The 22,673-nt window shown below is 39.5% G+C and overlaps 1 protein-coding gene across 7 annotated transcripts in view; it reads right to left on the bottom strand.

Annotated features, from left to right (window-relative positions):
* JADE3 (jade family PHD finger 3) overlaps positions 1-22,673 on the bottom strand; it is a 151,441-nt gene that overhangs the window by 73,283 nt on the left and 55,485 nt on the right. Inside the window, exon 3 of one of the 7 annotated variants that reach the window (XM_073798931.1) lies at positions 1,693-1,827. The exons of 4 other annotated variants lie outside the window; for them this stretch is intronic. In XM_073798931.1, coding sequence (XP_073655032.1) covers positions 1,693-1,772 — 80 coding nt within the window. In that variant the 5' untranslated portion in view covers positions 1,773-1,827. Of the gene's footprint in view, positions 1-1,692; positions 13,736-22,673 lie in introns of those variants that run through there. 2 more of the 7 variants (XM_073798930.1, XM_073798929.1) reach the window with 2 other exon arrangements.

Here is a 22,673-nt window from a genome sequence, read left to right on the forward strand (position 1 = left end):
ACTCCCAGCACAGATATCACACCAGACAAGTGCAGCCAAGAACACAGAGCTCCCTCTCCTCCAGCTCCCAGTTGTAAAGCTTTCTCCTGGGAAGAGCAGGATGTGTGTTTCTCATCTGGTCCACAGCGACTACTGGTTGATGAGGCTAGGTTCCAGACAACTATGGCTGAGAGATGGGGGTTCCCTTCTTCCAGGTGGCCCCCATTCCTGGTATGGAGGCTAAGTCCAGGGGTGTGATACCACCAAGAATACTGAGGCCCTAATTGCCATGGGCCCAGCTCGTGGGTTCTACATTAGGAGAGGCAAACCTAGGAGACCTGGGGTCATCACTCAGAGGGAAACACATCATTGTCCCCACCCCCTGCACTAGAGCTGTGGCTCAGAGATTTTGCCTAGGGGGAGAAGTAGGCCATAGAATAGAGGGCTGTAAATCTTCCCCCAATGGAACTGACTTCATTTGCAACAATGTGTGGAGAAGTCCAAGCCTACGGTATAGCATGCTGGAGAGAACCAAGGAAAGAAATAGCTGGGAGGAACCATCCTGGGGTCAGAAGAAATCTCTAATACTGATCTCAGGAACTATCCCTTCAAAGGAGCCCTAATCTGACTGGATCAGTTTGGGGGCACTATTAAAAACAACAGCAATCAGTGGAGTTTAACAGCTGGACGTGGTCAGGGTAAAGAGTCAGAAAGAGCCCTGCCAAAACCACAGTCAATCCCAGGGTGACTGTGGGCATACCAAAGGCCACATGCCTAAGAAGCAACATCAAGACTTCACACTTCAGGGCAAAGGGCGAGAGTAAATAGGTTTCAATAAAATAATGCAGCCAGTCACTAAAAAAATTCACAAGCAAATAACAATAAAGAGCCCTGAGGGGCGGTGGGGCACCAGTACTGAGTTGCTATGTTATATTATCTCAAATGCCCAGTTTCTAACAAAAAGTTACGAGACATGTAAAGAAACAGGAAAGTATGACCTATACACCAGCAAAAAAGCAAGCGACAGAAACTGCCTGTAAGTGCAACTACATGTCAGATTTAACAGGCAAAGACTTCAAATTAGCCATGTAAATATGTTCCTAGAACTAAAGAAAACCATGAACCGGGAAGAAAGATGAAGAAAAATGTACAAAGTCTGAGAGAAATGTGGGGTACCATTAAATGCACCAACATATATGTAATAGGAGTGCCACAAGGAGAGAGAGAAAGAAAGCAAAAACAACCTTTTTTTTTAGTGGCTGCAAACTTCCCAATTTAACTGAAAAACATTAATTTGCACATCCAGGAAGCTCAAAAAACTCCAAGTAGTTTATACTACTACTACTTCTACTACTACACTACTGTCTGCAAACAGCTGCACAAATAGACGGCATATCATGGTCAAATTGCTTTAAGCCAGACAAGGAGAAAATCTTGAAAGCGGCAAGGGAAAAATGACTCCTCACTTATAAGGGAACCCCAATAAGATTAACAGCTGACTTCTCATGAAAAACAATGGAAATCAGAAGGCAATGAGATAAGGTATTCAAAGTGCTCTGTACTGATGTTGGCACATATCAGTGAATATATTAAGAATCATGAAACTGTACACTTTAACTGGGTGAACTGTATGGTACGTAAATTATAACTCAATAAAGCTGTTATTTAAAAAAACGAATAGGATTAGCATAAGTATCAAAATTATTGGGCTTCCCTGGTGGCGCAGTGGTTGAGAGTCCACCTGCCGATGCAGGGGATGCGGGTTCGTGACCTGGTCCGGGAAGATCCCACATGCCGCGGAGCGGCTGGGCCCGTGAGCCATGGCCGCTGAGTCTGCGCGTCCAGAGCCTGTGCTCCGCAACGGGAGAGGCCACAACAGTGAGAGGCCCGCATACCGCAAAAAAAAAAAAGAAGATTATTAATCAAATTCTATTTGTCCTACTATCAAAGTCAACTGAATATTTCTTTTCTTAAATTGTGATATAATTGACATATAACACTATGTTAGTTTCAGGTTTATAACATAATAATTCAGTATCTATATATTGCAAAATGAAGAATGTTTCTTTAAATAGGATGTTAACCTCCCGTCACATAAATTTTGGGGGCTGTGTTTGGTTCCCAGTGTAAAACTCAAGACATTCAAACACTCTTCTGAAATGCAAACAAAAACAAGTCACAAAACACTTCCCATCAAAAAGGAACATAATTTAAAGTCACAATGAATGTAGAAATTTAAAGATAAATGTAATATGTTTTCTAATTATTCCCCATTGAATGCACAAATCTACCTAGAGTAGCACTTCATTTGTCTGATACCATTGGGATGTTCCATATATGTAAACTTTCCAGATAAGTGGTGTGCCCAAACATTTAGAATCCTATTATCAATGGGAACTTTTCTGAAATATCCATTTATTAGTATTCTATTGTTGCAGCAATAAGTTACCACAAACTCAGTGGCTTAAAACTACACAAATTTATTATCTCTAATAGTAAGTTCAGTGGGTTAGAAGTCTAATACAGGTATTCCTAAGCTAAAATCAAGATGTTGGCAGGGCTGTGGTCCTTTCTGGAGGCTCTAGGAGAGAATCCATTTCCTTACCTTTTCCATCTTCTAGAGGCCATTCACATTCCTTGGATCCTCCTGGCCAGCTTCCTCAGTCTTCAAAGCCAACAACACTGCATCTCTCTAACCCTGCTTCTATCCTTACACCTCATTCTCTGACCTTTCTCTTGTGCCTCCCTCTTCCACTTTTAATAACCCTTGTTATTACATCAGGCTCACCCAGATAATCCAGGATAATTTCCCTACTTTAAAGTCAGCTGATTAGCAACCCTAATTCTCCTTTGCCATGTAACCTACCATGTTCACAAGTTCCAGGGATTAGGTCATAGCCATCTTAGGGGGCCCATTATTCTGCCTACCACAACCTAATATATTTTGCAGTATTAAAATGAATATACTCCCACACGAATATGCCCAACAGATTTTTGACAGAGGTAGAAAAGTAATCAAATGGAGGAAGATGGTCTTTTTAACAAATGGTACTGGAACAATAGGAAAAAAAAAAAGAACTTCAACCTAAGTCTCATGCCTTATACAAAAGTTAACTTAAAATGGATCATGGACTTAAATGTAAAAGTAAAAAAACTTTAGAAACACAAAGGAGGAAATCTTCAGGACCTAGGGTTAAGCAAAGAGTTCTTTGATTTGACACCAAGAGCAAGATCTATCAAAGAAAAATTCACTTTCATCAAAATGAAAAACTTGCTCTGCAGAAGACTGTTAAGAAGATACAGAAACAAGCGACAGAATGGGACAAAATATTTACAAACCACATTTACAACAATGGACTTGTATCCAGAATACGTAAAGAACGCTCAGAACTCAACAGTAAGGAACAAATGATTCAATTTAAAATGCGCAAAAGATTTGAACAGACATTTCACCAAAAAGCATTACAAGTGGAAAATAAGCACATGAAAAGAGGTTCAATATCATTAGCCATCAGGGAAATGAAAATTAAAACCACAATGGCTGAAATAAAAAACAGTGAAAATCCAAATGGTGATGATGTGAAGAAACTATATCATTCATACACTGCTGGTGGGAATGTAAATGGTACAGGTATTCTAGAAAACAATTTGGCTATTCCTTTAAAAATTAAACATGTAACTATCACAGGATCCAGCAATTGCACTCCTGGGCATTTACCCCAGAGAAATGGAAATACATGTTCACACAAAAACCTATACACAAATGTTTATAGCAGCTTTATTCATAATAGTCAAAAACTGGAGACAACCCAGATTTCTTTCAACAGGTGAATGGTTAAACAATCTGTGGTACATCTGGACCATGGAATACTACTCGGCAATAAAAAGGAACAAAGTACTGATACATGCTACAACGTGTAAAACATGTAAAAAAAACCACTTAACAAAAACATTATGCTCAGTGAAAGAAGTCATAAACACCATATCACTTATCATATGATTCCATTTATATGAAATGTCCAGAGTAGGAGCAGGCCTATATATAGAGACAGGAAGTAGATTAGTGGTTACCTAGGGTTGGGAGTAAGAACACAGAATACTGACTGCAAATGGGCACAAAGCTTCTTTTTGGGGTGACAGAAATGTTCTAAAATTGGGTAGTAGTGATGGTTGCAAAACTCTGTAAATATATTAAAACCCACTGAATTGTCTACTTAAAATGGATGAATTTTATAGTATGTAAATTATATCTCAATAAAGCTAAAAAAAACCTTTAAAAATATTGTGACATTTTACCAATGAGAAATTTTTAGGTAGAGTCAAGAATAACATCAATAGAAAAATTCTGTGTCTACTGAACATAACCTCCATATGGATAGCTTGTACTGGGATTGAAGGCAGCATATGCCATAGAAGAAATACTTTTATTCTCTAAAAACTGTCAGTGAAGAAAGCCAACTGAGTATGGTCCCTCTCTCTTCACTTTATTGAAAGTTTCAGGAGACCTAAGACTTCTTGTAAGCTAGATACTCCTCTCATCTGAAGTTCTGGTCTTATGAACTCTGGCTAAAAGAGTGTCTCCATTTTCTATAATATTCTCTTCTTTAGATGAGCTACCAAACTGTTCATGACTGAGGGAGGTGCAGATTTTTAAGAATCTGTAAAATCTGGTGCTTTTTTTTCCCCCATGCCACATGGCTTGTGGGATCTTAGTTCCCCGACTGGGGATTGAACACGGGGCCCCAGCAGTGAAAGCACTGAGTCCTAACCACCGGACTGCCAGGGAATTCCCAAATCTTGTGGTTTTTAAACTATTACAGTAACAGTCATGTTTTACTATAGATGGAAACAAAAAATCTTTTAGTATCAATAAAGAGCCTAGGAAACAGATTAACACCAATAACACCAGTCCTGGAAACTGGGTTGCTTATAATTTTTAGAAAAGAAAACAAAGCAAGCAAATTTTTGGGTCTGGGCTATTAAAGTCCACTGACTTATTTCTGTGACAGCACTGCTGTTTTAATTACTACAGGAAAATGACAAAGAACAGTAAATATCAGCAGAATAATTCCATGGTGGCAAATCTTTAGATCTGTCTTTATTACTTCTAATCACAACAACAGTCCTATAAACATCATTATCACCATTTTACAGATGAAATTGGGGCTCAGAAATGTTTAAATGACATGCTTGGAGCTACATGGCCACCAGAGGGCAGAGCTCAGGGCACTCCAAGTTGACCCTGAGACCTGAGGCAGGCTGGGGGGTTAACAGCAGGAATGCTGCCCCTTCTAAGCCCAAGACTCCTAAGCATAGCCTTGGAGGCCCACAGCGTTCCGGCTCCAATTTGTCAGGCCTCATCAGCTGCTTCCCCCCTGCCTCCTGCACATGCTATGCCTCATGTGATTCCATGAACATACCATCTTGTTTCATACTTGCCAGCCTTTGGACCGGGCTCTTCCCTCTGCCTACAGTCCCCTGCTTGTTAACCCGGACCATCCCATTTTCCCCCAACCTGGTCCGACCCATTTGTTAGATCTCCTCAGTGAGGTTCCCCAGATATGCCTCTCTCACAATTATTCACTCCTTTGCTTTCTATCCAAGCCTCTATACATGCTTCTGTCCATGTAAAATGCTCTTCATTTGCACTGTAAATATTCTTTACATGGTCAGCCCTGCCACAAGACCACAACCATCTTCAAAGCAGGAACTATGTCACATTCATCTCTTACTCCCAGGTCTCAGCACAGTGTCCTGCACAAAGTAAACATGCCCCACCCACATCCCCTTTACTAGCTAGCATACCCATCTCCCAGGTACTGCTTGTTGGCTGCTAATGGCTCACAGCTGTCCCTTTCCCCAAGGGCTGGAGTCCTGCCAGGGAGATTATACTCTCCCTGTCTCCCTCCCAGGGGCAGCCAGTAGCTCTACACCACCCCAACCATGCCCCTAACCAAAACAGGCTAATGCTAGACTATATCCTTACTTTAGCTTCTTCCTCTTCCCTGCCTTCTTGTCCTTGCTCCCTTATAAGTTTCTCCTGAGAGCAGTCCCTCAACAAATCATGTACGTTCAAATATGGTCTCACATTCTGCTTCCAGGCACCCCTAAAGACAACATGTGAAACTTCATTTGGTGGTACCCTTTAAAAAGTACTTTAGAATAAAATTTTTTGTTAAGCAAAACCAAGAATAAGTACAGTGCGATGTACCTCATTGCCTTACATTTGGATATATTATTCAGCTGTTTATTTTCTAGTCCTCTATTCAGCGTGCAGACTTTACAATGACATTATTTTCTTCCTTACCTCCCACAATGAGTATTCCTTTGTTTTGGCAGAAATGAAATGTTCACCAGCCCTTACATTGCACCCTTGAGAACAGTAATTTGAAGGCGGTTTTCAGATCTTATTCCTACTATAATCTCAACCAAAATGATTAACAGCATTCTGATTAATCTTAACAGTGACTGTAAGCCAGGCAAAATACAACTGTATAAAATAAATGCCTTCCTTGGGTGAAACTCCCTCTTAAAGGAGCACTGTCTGGAAGTCAACCCAACTAGGATTATTTGGGACTGGAATCTAAGTCTGTGGTTTGGTGGCTACTGGACTCCCCATTAATGTTCCCACAGAAGAGCAGGCGGCAGGAAAAGTGATTAACTCAAACACAGCCCTTTCTTTCCTTCTATACACCCACCAGACATACTTCTGAAATGCATGGTCAGTTCAAGGAGCCACTATTCACTGCCATCTGTGGGGCCATGCAGCAACTTAAAAATAATCTAAGGCTCTACTTTATACATATTCATACCCTTTGATCCAGGAATTCTACTTCCAACATTCATATTTGAAAAATAATCCAAAACACAGAAAATGATTTATGAACAAAATGTTCATTAAAACTCCCTAATAAAAACAATAGATGAAACCTAGCTATCAAACAAAAGAGGACTACTTAAAGTATATTAATATTATGGTATTTCACTCAATTATTTAAACATGGTACACAGGGAAACATTCATGTTAAAATGTTAAGTGGAGGGCTTCCCTGGTGGCGCAGTGGTTAAGAGTCTGCCTGTCAATGCAGGGGACACGGGTTCGAGCCCTGGTCTGGGAGGATCCCACATGTTGCGGAGCAACTAGGCCCGTGAGCCACAATTACTGAGCCTGCGCTCTGCAACAAGAGAGGCCGCGATAGTGAGAGGCCCGCCACTGCGATGAAGAGTGGCCCCCGCTTGCCGCAACTAGAGAAAGGCCTCGCGCAGAAACGAAGACCCAACACAGCCATAAATAATAAAATAAATAAATAAAAATGTTAAGTGGAAAAACTATAAAAATTGGTCTTATAGCAAGATTGCACCTATGAAATAAAATATATAGAAAATAATGAAGGCCATAAACCAATTTACTAACATTAGTTGCATCAATAACACTGAAGTTTTCTGAGTGACAAAAACATTCTAATTTTTTCCATTCTCCACATTTTTACAGTACACATATAGGACATTTATAATTAGAAAAAAACTTCTAAGTTTTCAAGGTATTTGTTCCACACACCACTCACAAACGATGCAGCTGACCTGAAAAAACTGAAACTATGAAAAGTAGTTGTCACTGTCGTTCAAGATGGACATCAACCAGAGCTGGAAAAAACCCAGAAAAGCACAATACAATCAACTGGATAGAGGAGCCTCCATATTTATAAAGTTAGTCCCAAAAGACAAAACCCTACAGTTTGGAAAAGACAAATATCTAAAGTAGTGATTCCCAGCTGAAGGCAATTTTGTTCCCCAGGGACAATGTGGCAATATCTGGAGACATTTTTGGTTATCGCAACTGGGAAGGGGCAGCGTTACTGGCATCTTGGGGGCAGAGACCAGGGAGGCTGCTAAACATCCTGCAATGCACAGATTTATCTGGCCTAAAATGTCAATACTGCCAAGGTTGAGAAATCTTGCTCTAAAAGAATGAAGCAGTAAATCGATAAGAATCAAGACGAGTGTGGAAATTGTTGACTTTATTCACCCAATCACAGAGTTAAAGTAACAAAGGGGCAATCCCTGTAACCTAAAGGCAATTTTATCAAAAAGAAAGCAGGACTTTGAGCAATGTTTAGGGAACTTAGAGAACTCATCAGCTCAAGAAGTGGAACAGAATGAAAATGTAAACAGGTTCAAGAAGGACTGAGATAAAATCAGGGAGGATAAATCCATGATGGTATTTGGAAGTAATCCTTAAGTAAAGAAGCATCTAAAAGTCCAGCTCCCTTAGACTTTCAGGAAAATACCCTTCAGGGCCGTTAACAGAGACAGACGTTTGAGTTAGGCCACTGGTCAGACCAGAGCAGCACACTTCTTTTATTCTTAAGGATCAATTCCTGCTCATGCGGGCAAAGAAACTCCCAAACTATTCCTTAAACAGAAATCATAAATACTACAGATGTGTTTCTTGAGCTGATTACCTCTGCTCTGGGGTAAACAATACTAACCCTCTCCACACTGAGACCATTTGAGTCCACTGCCTATGCTTTAATTCAGAATTCACCCCTCTCTACAAAACAATTCAATCTATCACTGTTTCAGTGTAGTGGAAACAAAACTTCCCTTCAAGCCTGTTCACCTCAAATATCTTTTATCTTTACCACATTTCAGTACTCCAGTAACTAAAACCATAAATATTTAATTGAGTAAACAAAAAATAATCAGAAGAAAAAGAACATATCCTACATATTTTACTGCTTCTCCTTACCCCCCACAAATCTTTGTCTTTAAAAAAGAAGAGATACCAGAAATTGGAGTCGGTGAACTTTTCTGTACTTTTTAAAAGAAGACTGCCTTCATCTCAGTCATTTTAAAGCTTGTTTTTAAAACTTAAGACACATCGTGTGACTCATGAGTCCCCTGTGACCAGATGAGAAGTCTGGAGGTCAACTCTTTCCCAAAGCCCTCAAAAAGCATTAAAGAAAAAAGAAGAAAATACCAATTTACCTAGGTAGGTTCCTGCCACTCAGTCAAGTATTTCTATGTCAACCACAGGTATCCCTGTTGCCAGGAAACAGGCTTACCCTCCTTAATGTTAACAAATTATTTGGGAATTTCAAACCTCCTGAGTAGAAATCATCTTGCATGGGAAGGCCACATTGGGAAGGGAGTTTAAAACAGGGTTCAGCAAACTTTTTCTGTAAAGGACCAGATAGCAAACCTGTTTGGCTTTGTGGGCCATATGGTCTCTGTGGCAATTACTCAAATCTGTTATTGTAGCATGAAAGCAGCCACAGACAGTACATAAACAAATGATCATGGCTCTGTCCCAATAAAACTTTATTATACTAAAATTCAATTTTCACATGTCATGAAATACTATTCTTCATTTTTCAATCACTTAAAAATGTTAAAAACCATTCTTAGCTCACAGGCCATACAAAAACAGGTGGTAGGCTAGATTTGGCTCACAGGCCATAGCTTGTCACCCTCTGGTCTAAACCACAAGAAACCTTTCTTTTAATGAAAGAAAGAATACTGAAAATTGGAAGCATACAACTGAATTATCACTTTCCTAACACCGCTCCCTCCTTCCCAATCTCTCAGCCCACTGTTTGGCTAATAAAGACCTCACTGGAAGGTTTCAGCTTGGGTGGCCTATTCTGTGACATTATCTTGACAAATTTTAATGGTCCTAGACCCTTTCTAAATTAAAATCTGTTTTATGCCTTTTAAGCAAAAAGGCCCCAGTTCTAATAATTTTTTTAAAATTAGCAGTACGTTCCCTTTCTTTCTTTGTTTCTTTTTTGACTGTGCCACGTGGCTTGTGGGATCTTAGTTCCCTGACCAGGGATTGAGCCCGGGCCATGGCAGTGAAATCGTCAAGTCCTAACCACTGGACCGCCAGGGAATTCCCTACAATTTCTTTTTGATTTATATACATATGTTCAATAATTTCAACTACCCAGATAAATAAGCAGGCTTGGCATCTTAAGAATAAAGAGATACATGTACAAAGCATAAATCCTCTTAAGATAAAATACCATTTGCAAATAAGACCTCTTAAGAATAAAGTAAATCAACAAGAATAGCTTTTACTATGAAATACATAATTCTTTCTCCAGATAGAAACTCAAACAATTTTTTAAAAATAATGATTTCCATTATGTCTTATCTCTTGCTGTGAGTTGCTTCCACATTGAAATTTAGGCACATGTACCCCTAATACATTTACAATAACATCTACCTGATTTAAAGTGATCATCAGAATTTATTAGGAGAAAAGTATCTTTATCCCAGGTTTTAGAAACAATAACAGGTCTCACATGTAAGGTCAAACAAACAACCCCAAACTTACTGAGCAAGTGCAAATCCACCGTACATCAACTGTTAATAGTGTGTTAATAAAGGGCAGGCACTGCACTGGCCACCAGAATGGAAAAACCAAGTCCTTCGGCTCCCTCAGAGCCAGGGTCACAAGACCAGGTGCACTAGACACACTGTTACTGTGGCTTGGGTGATCACAGCCTAAAGCTGGTGACCAATGATGTGTGACAAACCAATCAGAGGGGGTTTTGGGGGTTAATCCCAAATCAATCAAGGTGGTGTGGGTGTGAAGTGGAGGGGGGTTGCAGTTGGGAACAGTTCACCTCTGGTCAGGGCTATACTGATGGCAAAAGGGCAGTCAGGCAGGGAAGTTAACCTACAAGGGAAAGGATCAGCACTGACTTTGAGGGCAACAAAAAGTGAGAGAAAATGAAACGACTACAAATTTTCCTCAGGAGAAATGAAAGGGGTGGGCCATAGATACCAACACCAGTTAAACCCTGAGAAAATTATCTGGCCTCCACAGCAGAGGTTCTCAATTCCCATTAAACATTGGTATCACCTGGAGAGATTGTAAAATTCCAGTGCCCAAACTGCACCCATTGCCAATTAAGTCAGAATCTCTTTTCAAAGAACCATCTTTTTTGGATTCATTGTTTTTCTCTACTGTTTTTGTTTTCAATTACATTAACTTCTCTCTTCTTTATTATTTCCTTCCTCCAGTTTGCTCTGTGTTTATTTTGCTCTTCTTTTTTCTATTTTCTCAAGGTGGAAGCTTAGATTATTCATTTGCGACCTTTCATCTATTCCTCATATAAGCATTTAGTGCTATAAATTTCCACTCAGCACTGATTTAGCTACAACCTACAAGTTTTGATATGCTGTATTTTCATTTTCATTAAGGTCAGTGTATTTTTTTGTTTCCCTGAGACTTCCTCCTTGACCCATGGATTAATAAGAAGTGTGTTGTTTAAGTTCCAAGTGTTTGAAGACTTTCCTGTAGTCTGTTTTTCATTTCTAGTTTGATTCCATTATGGTCAGAGAATATACTCTGTATGATTTTAATTCTTTTATATTTGTTGGGGTTTGTTTTATGACCTGGGATATAGTCTACCTTGGTGAATGTTACATGTGCGCTTGAAAAGTAAGTATATAATGCTATTGAAGTTCCTACTGATAACTGTGGATTTATGTCTATTTCTCAATTATGTTCAGTTTTGCTTCATGTACTTTGAAGCTCTGTTTGGTGCATACACATTTAAGATTGCCCTGTCTTCTGGGTGGATTGACCCTTTGAATCATTATGTAGTGCTCCTCTTTGTCCTTTGTAATTTTCTTTGCTCTGATGTCTAATTTATCTGATATTAGTATAGCCACCCCAGCTTTCTTTTGATTGGCATTTGCACGGTATGTCTTTTTCCATCTATTTACATTTAAACTACCTATATTGTTGCATTTAACTGGAATATGGTGAAATGTGTCTACTCCATCTTGTTTGGAACAGGAAATTTGCTCTCTATATTATTTTTGCAACTCCTCTCTAAATTTAGACACATTATCTCAAAATCTTTTATTTCAAAATAAAAATTTTAACTGTTAAAAAGTAAGTATATGATTAAAAGGGCATTTTTATTCATGTTCTTAACATGTTCGGAAAGTATTAAATTGTGAAAGGAAAAGAATCAACTTGTGGACTTGTGAGATTTTTCACTTACTGCACTCTCCCAGAGCAAGGAAACAAACAGGCTAAGAAACAGGTAAAACTTACAGGCCTGGGGGTAACTGGGAGGCTGCTCCCTTATCCACGGGCCATAAGAAGGAAAGTCAGTTGGTAACAAGGATGCAACTATTTTTCCTTAAAAGATAAATATTCACCACACCTGGTGCTTATTCTTGGGGGTGGGGGAGCTGTTTTTTCCAGTACTTGCATTTTTTAGTTTTTCTGTATGGATTTGTTTTACTACTTACTAGCATTTTGAAAAGGTTAACAGAGAGAATTTAAAATGTATAACTTGAAAAGGAATACAAGTCTAATTAATTAGTTATACCACTTGTCAGTTCTGTAACAGAAATGAGTGAGAAAGTTGGAAAGTACTGACTAAAATGTGGCTTTCTGAGAATTAGTTGAGTTCAGTAATTTACGCTGTTCATGCTTCAGTACCCCAGGAAGCCAGATTTGGATACAGATAAGTAGTCATTTGAGACAAACAGCAAAGTTTACCCCTGAATTGTTTTAAATGTTACCCAAAAGGACCACTAAAAGATCTAAGATGAGGACTAGAGAGCAGAGATGGAAACTAATTATCTCCTCTTGGCCCTAAAAAACCAAACTTCTATGTAAACTAAAAGCATCCATATAGGAATATGAATCACAGAGAAAAGGAAACAGATTTTTCTTCTCTATCCATTTCTCCTATAATCTCAGTGCTATTTTAATTATTCCAAGTAACAGTGTTTTACAAAAATGATGGACAGATAAAAAAAAACTCTCAAAAATTTGAAATAAAGGCTCTGTTGTTGCGTGTGGAAAGTGACTACCTTGTCAAAAATACCTGTGGACCCAGACCATGGTTGACTGTCATAGTGATGAAACGTTCCTGGACACCGAGACTCAATATTTTCTTATCTAAGAATCTGCAGTTTAATTTCATCCTTCAAGATCAAAGGCACATAAGTTAACTTGGCCCATTGATTTGATCAATCTATGGAGAGCTGCCAGGCAACACAAGTCCACAGAATAACTCATTAGTTTATAATGCTTAAATCAACTTTGGGCAAAGTGTTGAGAATTGAACAGAGCCTAAAACACCCAAAGACGCTCACCAACATATCTTTCTACACAGCTGACTAGAAAACATCTAATCTCTATTCGACCACTCCAGTGACAGGGAGCAACTATCTAACAAGGCAATCCATTCTAATTTTTAGACAGCTCTAAACAAAGAATAACTTTCTATGAATAGAAAAAAATCTGCCTTCATACTAAATTTTTACCTGTTAACAGATTTTTTTTACATGTTAATTTTTACCTTTTAATTTGTACCTGTTACCTCCCTACCTTTATTCCCAAATTATCTCTTGACCTTACATAATTTTTCTCTATTTAATACCTAATTTCCTTCTTTCTCTTCTCTTGCAAACTCCTCAAAATGTAGTCTATGGTCTGTCCTCCCTTCCTTGCTCTCAGTCACTCCTCAATTACCTTCTACAGAGTTCTTGAAAAAGTCATCAGTCTGTGCACATTTCCCAACCCTCATCTCTAAGTACCTGTATGCTGCATTTGACATACTGATCACTCAGTCCCTCCCTCCCACTATCCCTCTTGAAACAGCTGCCTTGGTTTCCAAGGGCTTTTTCTGGGTTCCCTGTATTGCTCCCTAATATCCTTTTCTTCCTCTAACCATCTTGTGATGGTGTTTCCCCAAAGTGCCCCACTACACTAAACCCATGCTATGGCTCCCAGAATAGAAAGAAAGAGGGATGGGGGAGGGAGGAAGGAAAGGAAAAGATAAAAAAGAAAAAAAAATCTAACACCCCCCTACCCATGCCCCTCTCCCCCACCCCACCCCCACCAACCAAACACACCAACCTGAAAGGTGATCAACACTAAGGCCACTACCTTTTCTCCACTGGTTCTTCCTCCCTTCTAGTGGTCTCAGTTGGCACCCTCTATGTAGTTACAAAATCTAGAAAAATTCTCTTAACTATTTCCTTTCTCTCATCCTGGAACATCCTCATCAAACCCTGCCAAGTTAACGTCTGAAATAGTCTTCTAAATCAATAGTCCCATCCCATTTTAGCCTTCATTTTCCTAGGTTGGGACTTAACCATCTCCTGAAACTGAGACTGCAACAGTAGCTTCCTAACTGGTCTTGGGGCTCCTGATCTTGTTGCCCTCAAGTTCACCCTCCACCCAAATGCCAGAAACTTACCTGAAACACAAATTCGACCATGCCCCTTCATTGTTGGGACTTCAATGGCTTCCCTTTGCTCCTAGATCTTTATTAAGGTCCTCATCAAGGCCAACCTCCACAGTCAAGCTACACCTACTTCTGCAGCTTTATTCCTAAACACACTATGCTCCAGTTTTATGCTCTAACAATGCTGAACCTCTGCAGTTCCCACACCCATGTTGCATGCTTTATATAATCATACTATCCCTTCTGCCTGGAAGGCCCTCTTCTAACCTCCTCACTTTGCAAACACATAAACTCATCCTTATAAGGCTTAGCAAACATGTCACCTCTTCTAAAAAGCCTCCTTTGTCTGACTCACCCCCTTGACGATCTCAACAGCAGTATGCTCTGAATGGGCTGTGTACAGCACCATCACTAACATAAACGATTTTGTAATCACTGATATATATTTAAAAATCTCCAACTAGAATATGAGTTCCTACCAGGTATGGCTAGATTTTTTAAAAACTTATAATGCAAGTTATTCTTGCTTTAGCTCTTTGAAAATAAACTTTAAAGTCACTCTAAAATGATTCTCATTGGGAGTAAATTTATTTGCTGGGTGCTAATTTGGACAACTGTTCTCACTTTGAAATTTTACTTTGTAAGCTAACCTTGGAGGAAGTTCATTTCCCTCCTTCATTCACCCTCTCCATTGAGAGTTGCTTCCTCCCAGCATTTTCAATCCCATCCTACCAATAGGGATAAAAGTACAGATTTAGACAGTAAGCCAATAATACATTTGCATCTGGCCCCGAGTCTCTCTCTGCTCTCCTGCCTGCCACTACAAATATAAGTAACATCTTTTTCCGTCTCTGTTCATGAGCAGTCCTTGACTTTGCACAGCCAGGGATCATTTCCTCCAATCAGTGAGTGCTTTGATTTCCACTGTCTATAGAAATACAATTCCCAGCCATCTCTACCTTTCTCTGGATCTAGAGTCCAGTACATCAGTAAATAGCGGCCCATGACTAACAATCTCCACTTAACTGTTTGATCTGTTTCTAGTCCAGAGATTTATCTTTTCTTTTTCTTTTTTCTTTTTTTTTTTGGCGGTACGCGGGCCTCTCACTGTTGTGGACTCTCCCGTTGCGGAGCACAGGCTCCGGACGCGCAGTCCCAGCGGCCATGGCTCACGGGCCCAGCCGCTCCACGGCATGTGGGATCTTCCAGGACAGGGGCACGAACCCACGTCCCCTGCATTGGCAGGCAGATTCTTAACCACTGCGCCACCAAGGAAGCCCCAAGATTTACCTTTTCTTGATCACAGATATGTCTTTCTAATTTTTTATTTTATCTATTATCACTTTATTTAGAGAGGAGATATGAGTTTGAAGCATGAAATCAGAGCCATCTTGGCCAAAAGCCCTTAGGTTTAAATTTTACAAGTACTACATAATCTTTTAGAGCAGGGGTCAGCAAACTATGGCCTGTAGGCCAAATCTAGCTCACTGCTTGTTTTTGGTATGGCCCATGAGCTAAGAATGGCCTTTACAGTTTTTAATTGTTGGAAAAAATCAAAAGGATATTTTATGACATGTAAAAATTATGTAAAATTCTTATTTCAGTGTCCATGAAAAAAGTTTTATTGGAATACAGCCATGCCCATTCATTTATTCTGTTTCAGTTTATCAATTGCTATGTAACCACTGTAAAATATAGTGGCATAAAGCAACCATCATTTTATCATCTCACAAATTCTGTGAATCGGGAATTCAGGTGAAAAACAGCAAGGATGGCGTTTTTCTACTCCATGATGTCTGGGATCTCAGCTGCAAAGACTCAAAACAGCTGGAATCATCTGGAGGATTCTTCACTTCACTCAGCTGGCCCCTTTGACAGGGATGACTGGGCTTAGCAGAGAGTACCTCTGAAGTGCCCACACAAGGCCTCTCAGCACAGTAGTCTCAGGGTAGTCAGGCTTCTTACATGGCAGCTCAGGGTTCCCAGCATAAATGTTCTAATGAACAAGGCAGAAGCTGCACTGCCTTTTATAACTTAGTCTCAGAAGTCACATACTCTGTTGTATTGGCTGAAGCAGTCACAAGCCCACCCAGACTTAACTCAAAGGAGACATGGGCCCTACCACCTGATGAGACTAGTGTCAAAGAATCTACAGCTTTGTTTTAAATTTCCATTTATGTTCTTCATGTCATTTAGTAGAAAGGGTCCAGTTAGTGACTTTGATTTAAAATGTGAGGCTCTCTTCAATAAGTGGTGCTGGGAAAACTGGACAGGTACATGTAAAAGAATGAAATTAGAACACTCCCTAACACCATACACAAAAATAAACTAAAAGTGGATTAAAAACCTAAATGTAAGGCCGGACACTATCAAACTCTTAGAGGAAAACATAGGTAGAACACTCTATGACATAAATCACAGGAAGATTCTTTTTGACCCACCTCTTAGAGGAATGGAAATAAAAACAAAAATAAACAAATGGGACCTAATGAAACTTCAAAGCTTTTGCACAGCAAAGAAAACCATAAACAAGACCAAAAGACAACCCTCAGAATGGGAGAAAACATTTGCAAATGAAGCAACTGACAAAGGATTAATCTCCAAAATTTACAAGCAGCTCATGCAGCTCAATATCCAAAAAACAAACAACCCAATCCAAAAATGGGCAGAAGACCTAAATAGACATTTCTCCAAAGAAGATATACAGATTGCCAACAAACACATGAAAGAATGCTCAACATCACTAATCATTAGAGAAATGCAAATCAAAACTACAATGAGATATCATCTCACACCAGTCAGAATGGCCATCATCAAAAAATCTAGAAACAATAAATGCTGGAGAGGGTGTGGAGAAAAGGGAACCCTCTTGCACTGTTGGTGGGAATGTAAATTGATACAGCCACTATGGAGAACAGTATGGAGGTTCCTTAAAAAACTACAAATAGAACTACCATATGACCCAGCAATCCCACTACTGGGCATATACCCTGAGCAAACCATAATTCAAAAAGAGTCATGTACCACAATGTTCATTGCAGCTCTATTTACAATAGCCAGGACATGGAAGCAACCTAAGTGTCCATCAACGGATGAATGGATAAAGAAGATGTGGCACATATATACAATGGACTATTACTCAGCCATAAAAAGAAATGAAATTGAGTTATCTGTAGTGAGGTGGATGGACCTAGAGTCTGTCATACAGAGTGAAGTAAGTCAGAAAGAGAAAAACAAATACCGTATGCTAACACATATATATGGACTCTAAAAAAAATAAAGGTTCTGAAGAACCTAGGGGCAGGACAGGAATAAAGATGCAGATGTAGAGAATGGACTTGAGGATATGGGGAGGGGGAAGGGTAAGCTGGGACAAAGTGAGAGAGTGGCATGGACTAATATACACTACCAAATGTAAAATAGATAGCTAGTGGGAAGCAGTCGCATAGCACAGGGAGATCAGCTCGGTGCTTTGTGAACACCTAGAGGGGTGGCATAGGGAGGGTGGGAGGGAGATGCAAGAGGGAGGAGATACGGGGATATATGTATAGCTGATTCACATTGTTATAAAGCAGAAACTAACACACCATTGTAAAGCAATTATACTCCAATAAAGATGTTTAAAAAAATAAAATAAAATGTGAAGCACATTCAGGTATCAGAGCATCCAAGTCCCCCCCCCCCGAAACTCAGCTTCACAAAAGGACTATCATATGGTGGCCCTGACTTGTGAACGATTTTAATACTTTCTTATTTGTTTTTGATCAGTCTTTAACCCTGTGAATACGAATTATGTGATTATACAGAACACATGAGTTTTAAATGTTACAGGAGTAACTGAAGCCTTTAAGAAGAGTAATCTGTATTTGTCCGATAGACAGCAAAAATGGTCTCAATTCTCCGCCTTCTTTATCTATGCCCTTTCAAGGTGATTTTGAAGCTCCTTCCCATTCCCTGAATCTGGACTGGCTTTATGACTTGCCTAGGCCAACAAAATGCAGCAGAGGTGATGCTGTGCCAGTTCTAAGCTTAGGCCTCAAGAGGCCTTGCTGCTTCTATTCAGTCTTAGAAACCTGCCCAGCTATCATGAAAACAAGCCTGGGCTAGCCTGCTGCAGGATAACAGATGTATAGCTCAGTACTCCTACCCTCTACCATTGTCCCAGTTGGCAGCCAGCCAACCTCAAAAGCAGAGCTCCCTGCTGACCTGTAGCTGACCACAGACATAAGGGAGACCAGCTAAGAACAGAACTGCTCAGCTGAACCGAGCCCAAATGGCCAACTCACAGAATAATGAGCTAAACAGATAATTACTATTTTGAGCCACTAACTTTTGAAGTGGCTAGGTGTACAGCAAGAGTCAACTGACAGAATTTAGAAGTTAGTTTTTAATGATTAAATATAGAATGGAAATTTCATCACACACCACAGTCCTACTACACTAAATCACTTTAGACATTGAATAATTCTCCAAAGCAGGCACTACTGCTGGGCTCCACTGAGAAGGGCACTCTAGCTAATGCCAAGATCACAGAGGGGGTCAAACACCTGACCCCAAAGAAGAAATTTATAATAACGGCCATGCAAATAACAAATGTCATTGCATACACAAGTCTCTCATCCTACCTGATGCCAAGGTAGCCATAAGGTACCTCCTCAGACCAGAGGCAGTGGCACCTGCAATCAGCAGTTAACCATTTAACTAGTTAATATGTCCCACACTGCTAATATCTCACCTGAAGAGAACTTAGCATTGCCATTAGAATCCCTATTCTTTTTAGTTATAATCCCCATCCTCTATTTGCACACTGTTACTCTTCAGTGCATTCCAGTAAAGACAGGGCAGTTACCAACTCAAAAGATTAACTACACAGATGTATGTAACTATGAAGTAATTTTAAAAAAACCAAATATACCAGAATTCACACATCCAATTACAGGCTGACTTCCAAGAGACCCTCTGAGGCAAATGCAATTCCTCAAAACACTTAGGACATTTTCTACTTTGATTTGCTTTCTGTCCCTTTGGTGTATCATATTTCTCTGAGTAAGGTCAATGGAAGCAATTTTTCTTCCTTTGAAAGTGAATTTCACTTTTGGAAACAATCAAATGTTATTCAAAGTCCATTGAAATGGGCATGCAGTTGAGGTGTGTAAAACCAGTTTTAGTCAGTAACAAGCTCGGAAAATAAACTGCAAGACTGATTTACAATTCCAATTCTACTGTCATCAGCTGGCAGGTTAAAACTCTAAAAGCACAAAACCTTCAATGGCTCCCTACTGCTCACAGCACAAATTTCAGACTCCTAGGCTTAGTATCCAAGGCTAAGCTTGGATACTAGGCTAAGCCACAATGTGGCCACAGCTCACCTTTCCAGTGTTATTTTCCTTGCATGGTCTCTTCTCTAGGGAAGCTAAGCCACTCACTGCTCCCCACTCACATGTCCTGGTGCTTTCCTGCACACATGCTTCTGTTCACACTCCTTCCCTGGACCACCTTCTATGTCCATGTCATCTGTCTCTGTACCTGATACAATGCCCAACATTGTAAATAACTCAAATAAATACTTATTGAATGAATGAAGTGAATAACCAATTCCTCGTGTGGCTTAGTATATGGCTCTAAAGGTAATTCCAAAAAGGAAAGCCCCAAAAACATTCTGAGCAAGGGAATAAGTAGCTAGCCTCCCACGTGCATTTTGAGAATGAAATTATGAAATGTTGGAATAGTAACTGATTTATAGTCAGGCCTAATGACTGCCTAAGAAAGCCCAGTGAATCAGGTACTGAGCCAGAAATGAACTAAAAATTCCAGGCTACTCCAGTCTATCTAGACCACTGATCACAATGCCACTGTATTTAAGACAGCAGGCCTTGGGGTTTTGGTTTTCTTTGGGATTCTCTCTCAAGAATATCCAAGTTAAAAACAAACACTACTTTTGGATATATATCTAGAAGTGAGATTGCTGGATCATAGGGTAGCTGTATTTTTAATTTTTTAAGAATCTGCATACTGTTTTCCATAGCGGCTGCACCATTTTACATTCTCACCAACAGTGTGGGAGTAAAGAGTTCTAATTTCTCCATATCTTCACCAACACTTACCTTTTTAAATATATAATAGCCATCCTAACAGGTGTGAGGTGATATTGTGGTTTTGATTTGCATTTCCCTGATGATTAGTGATGTTGAGCGCCTTTATATATATACCTGTTGGCCATATATATCCAAAATAATTCAAGTCAGGATCTCAAAAGAGATATTGGCACTCCCATGTTCACTATAGCATTATTCACAATAGTCAAGATATAGAAACGACCCAAATGTCCATTTGACAGATGAATGGATAAAGAAAATGTGTTATATACACACAATGGAATACTAACCTTAAAAAAGAAGGGAATGCTTTCATTTGCAACAACATGGATGAACCTGGAGGACATTATGCTAAGTGAAATAAGCAAGGACAAATACTTCATGATTCCACTTATATGACATATCTAAAATAGTCAAACTCACAGATGCAGACAATAGAATGGTGGTTGCCAGGGACTGTGAAGAGAGGAAAATGGGGAATTATTGTTCAATGAGTGTAAAGTTTCAGTTATGCAAGATGAATTAAGTTCTAGAGATCTGCTATACAACACAGTGTCTATTAATAATACCATATTGTGCACTTAAAAATTTAAGCGGGTAGATCTCATGTTAAGTGTTCTTATCACAAAAAAAAGAGGCACAAGGAATCTTTTGGAGGTAGCTATTACCTTGATTGTAGTGATGGTTTCATGGGTATATGCATTAAGTCCAAACACATCAAACTGCATACATTGAAAATGTGCAGTTTTTATATATCAATTATACTTCCATAGAGCTGCTAAAAAACACGTTTGATAAGTGCGGATTAATGTCATAAATTATAAAGAAAAGACTTTCTAAGAATTTATGAGATCTTTCCCCCTCTGATGAAGTTAAGTCCAAAAAAATAATAAGCTGAGAATATTTTCAAAGCATTTGTGTGGTGAAATTAGATGTATTAGGTTAAACCATATGAAATTGCCATTGTTGTAGGTAAAAATGTTTGAGTATCAGCAATTTCATATGGTTCAGTCTAATACTGCAGGATTTTGCTCACGAACAAAAATAAAGAAAAGGCTCCTTCCTTTGCTTCTCTTCTTTTGTCTCCAAAGCCCTCACACACTCTGGAAAACCTTAATTCCTATGAACTTTTGAGGACTTAAAATAAACAAAGAAAGAATACATGAAGCCTCGCCTATACATACATTATTTCTTAGTTCAAAACACCTAGTTTCCTTTAGGAGTTGTATTCCAGTTACCAGACTCAAGGTAATTGGCCTGTGAGTCCCCAGCGGGGTGTTAGGTCTCTCCACCTACATCTCAAATTTCTAGGTCAGATCTGAGCACCACCCTCTGCCCATGTTCCGTTTACACACTGCAAATAGGCCATCACACCCAGGATTCCTGAATGTTGTTTAATGCAAGATGAGGTTGTTGACAAAAAGGCGTCTGATCATTATTATCAGTGTGGGCTTGGGAGTGGGGGGGACTTGATTTTATTCTCACTTTTGCTGCTTTTCCTGCCCCAGCATTGCAGCCAGCTGGCTAGACTATCGTCTCTGGGTCTCTTGTCAATCAGAGCAGGAGAAGAAGGCTCCTAGGTAGGATTTCTAGCCTTGCATCTGTGGCTGGAGTGGTGAGGCAGTTACCCTCCATCTTCCTGGGCAGCGGCAACAAGACCCTGTGAGGAGGCGCAGGTGCTACGACTAACTGGCACACTCCCAAGCCACAGTCAACCCCATGTGCTCAGAACAGAGGCTCAATTTTAATCCTTCTGAGACACCATTTCAGGAATCAGCCAATACACGGACATGTAATCAATGTAATGCTTTTGTGTGCTCATGTAGGTCTTGAACTTATGAATTTCTGCATTAAAAATTTTAGAATTTTCTGCATAGAAATTTACCCAAGACAAATATAAATGCAATCTCTTTTTAATGGTAAATGTTATTTCATGGGAAACAGTGAATACATAATTTCAGCTTCAGCGGTCAGAAGATCCTGTGCTTTCAAGTTTACTGTTAGAAATGCAAAACAGGGACAGCAGAACTCCATCATCCCACCTCTGTTCCTTCAGTACAGGATGTTTTCCTCTTTCAAAGGTTTTTTTTTTAAAAAAAAAAAAACTAAGATCTTTCATCTAGTGTTTTAAATAACCAATTTTCTCTATTTCTCCAAGAAGATTATTGCATGGTCTAATTAAGTTTTCCCTTAGGAAATATCATCCCTGACATGCAAAGGAAGACAAAACAATGGTGGTAGATTGTGGAAATAGGAATATTTTTACCAACTAAAAAACTGTAAAACTCAAAAGTGCCAAAATCACCCCTAAGCTATTAATATGCAATGATTTGAAATATCAGCAATTCACAGGAGGGAGACTGGTAAAGAG

Source organism: Tursiops truncatus, chromosome X, assembly GCF_011762595.2.
Source record: "Tursiops truncatus isolate mTurTru1 chromosome X, mTurTru1.mat.Y, whole genome shotgun sequence".
In the NCBI taxonomy this organism is placed as follows: domain Eukaryota; kingdom Metazoa; phylum Chordata; class Mammalia; order Artiodactyla; family Delphinidae; genus Tursiops; species Tursiops truncatus.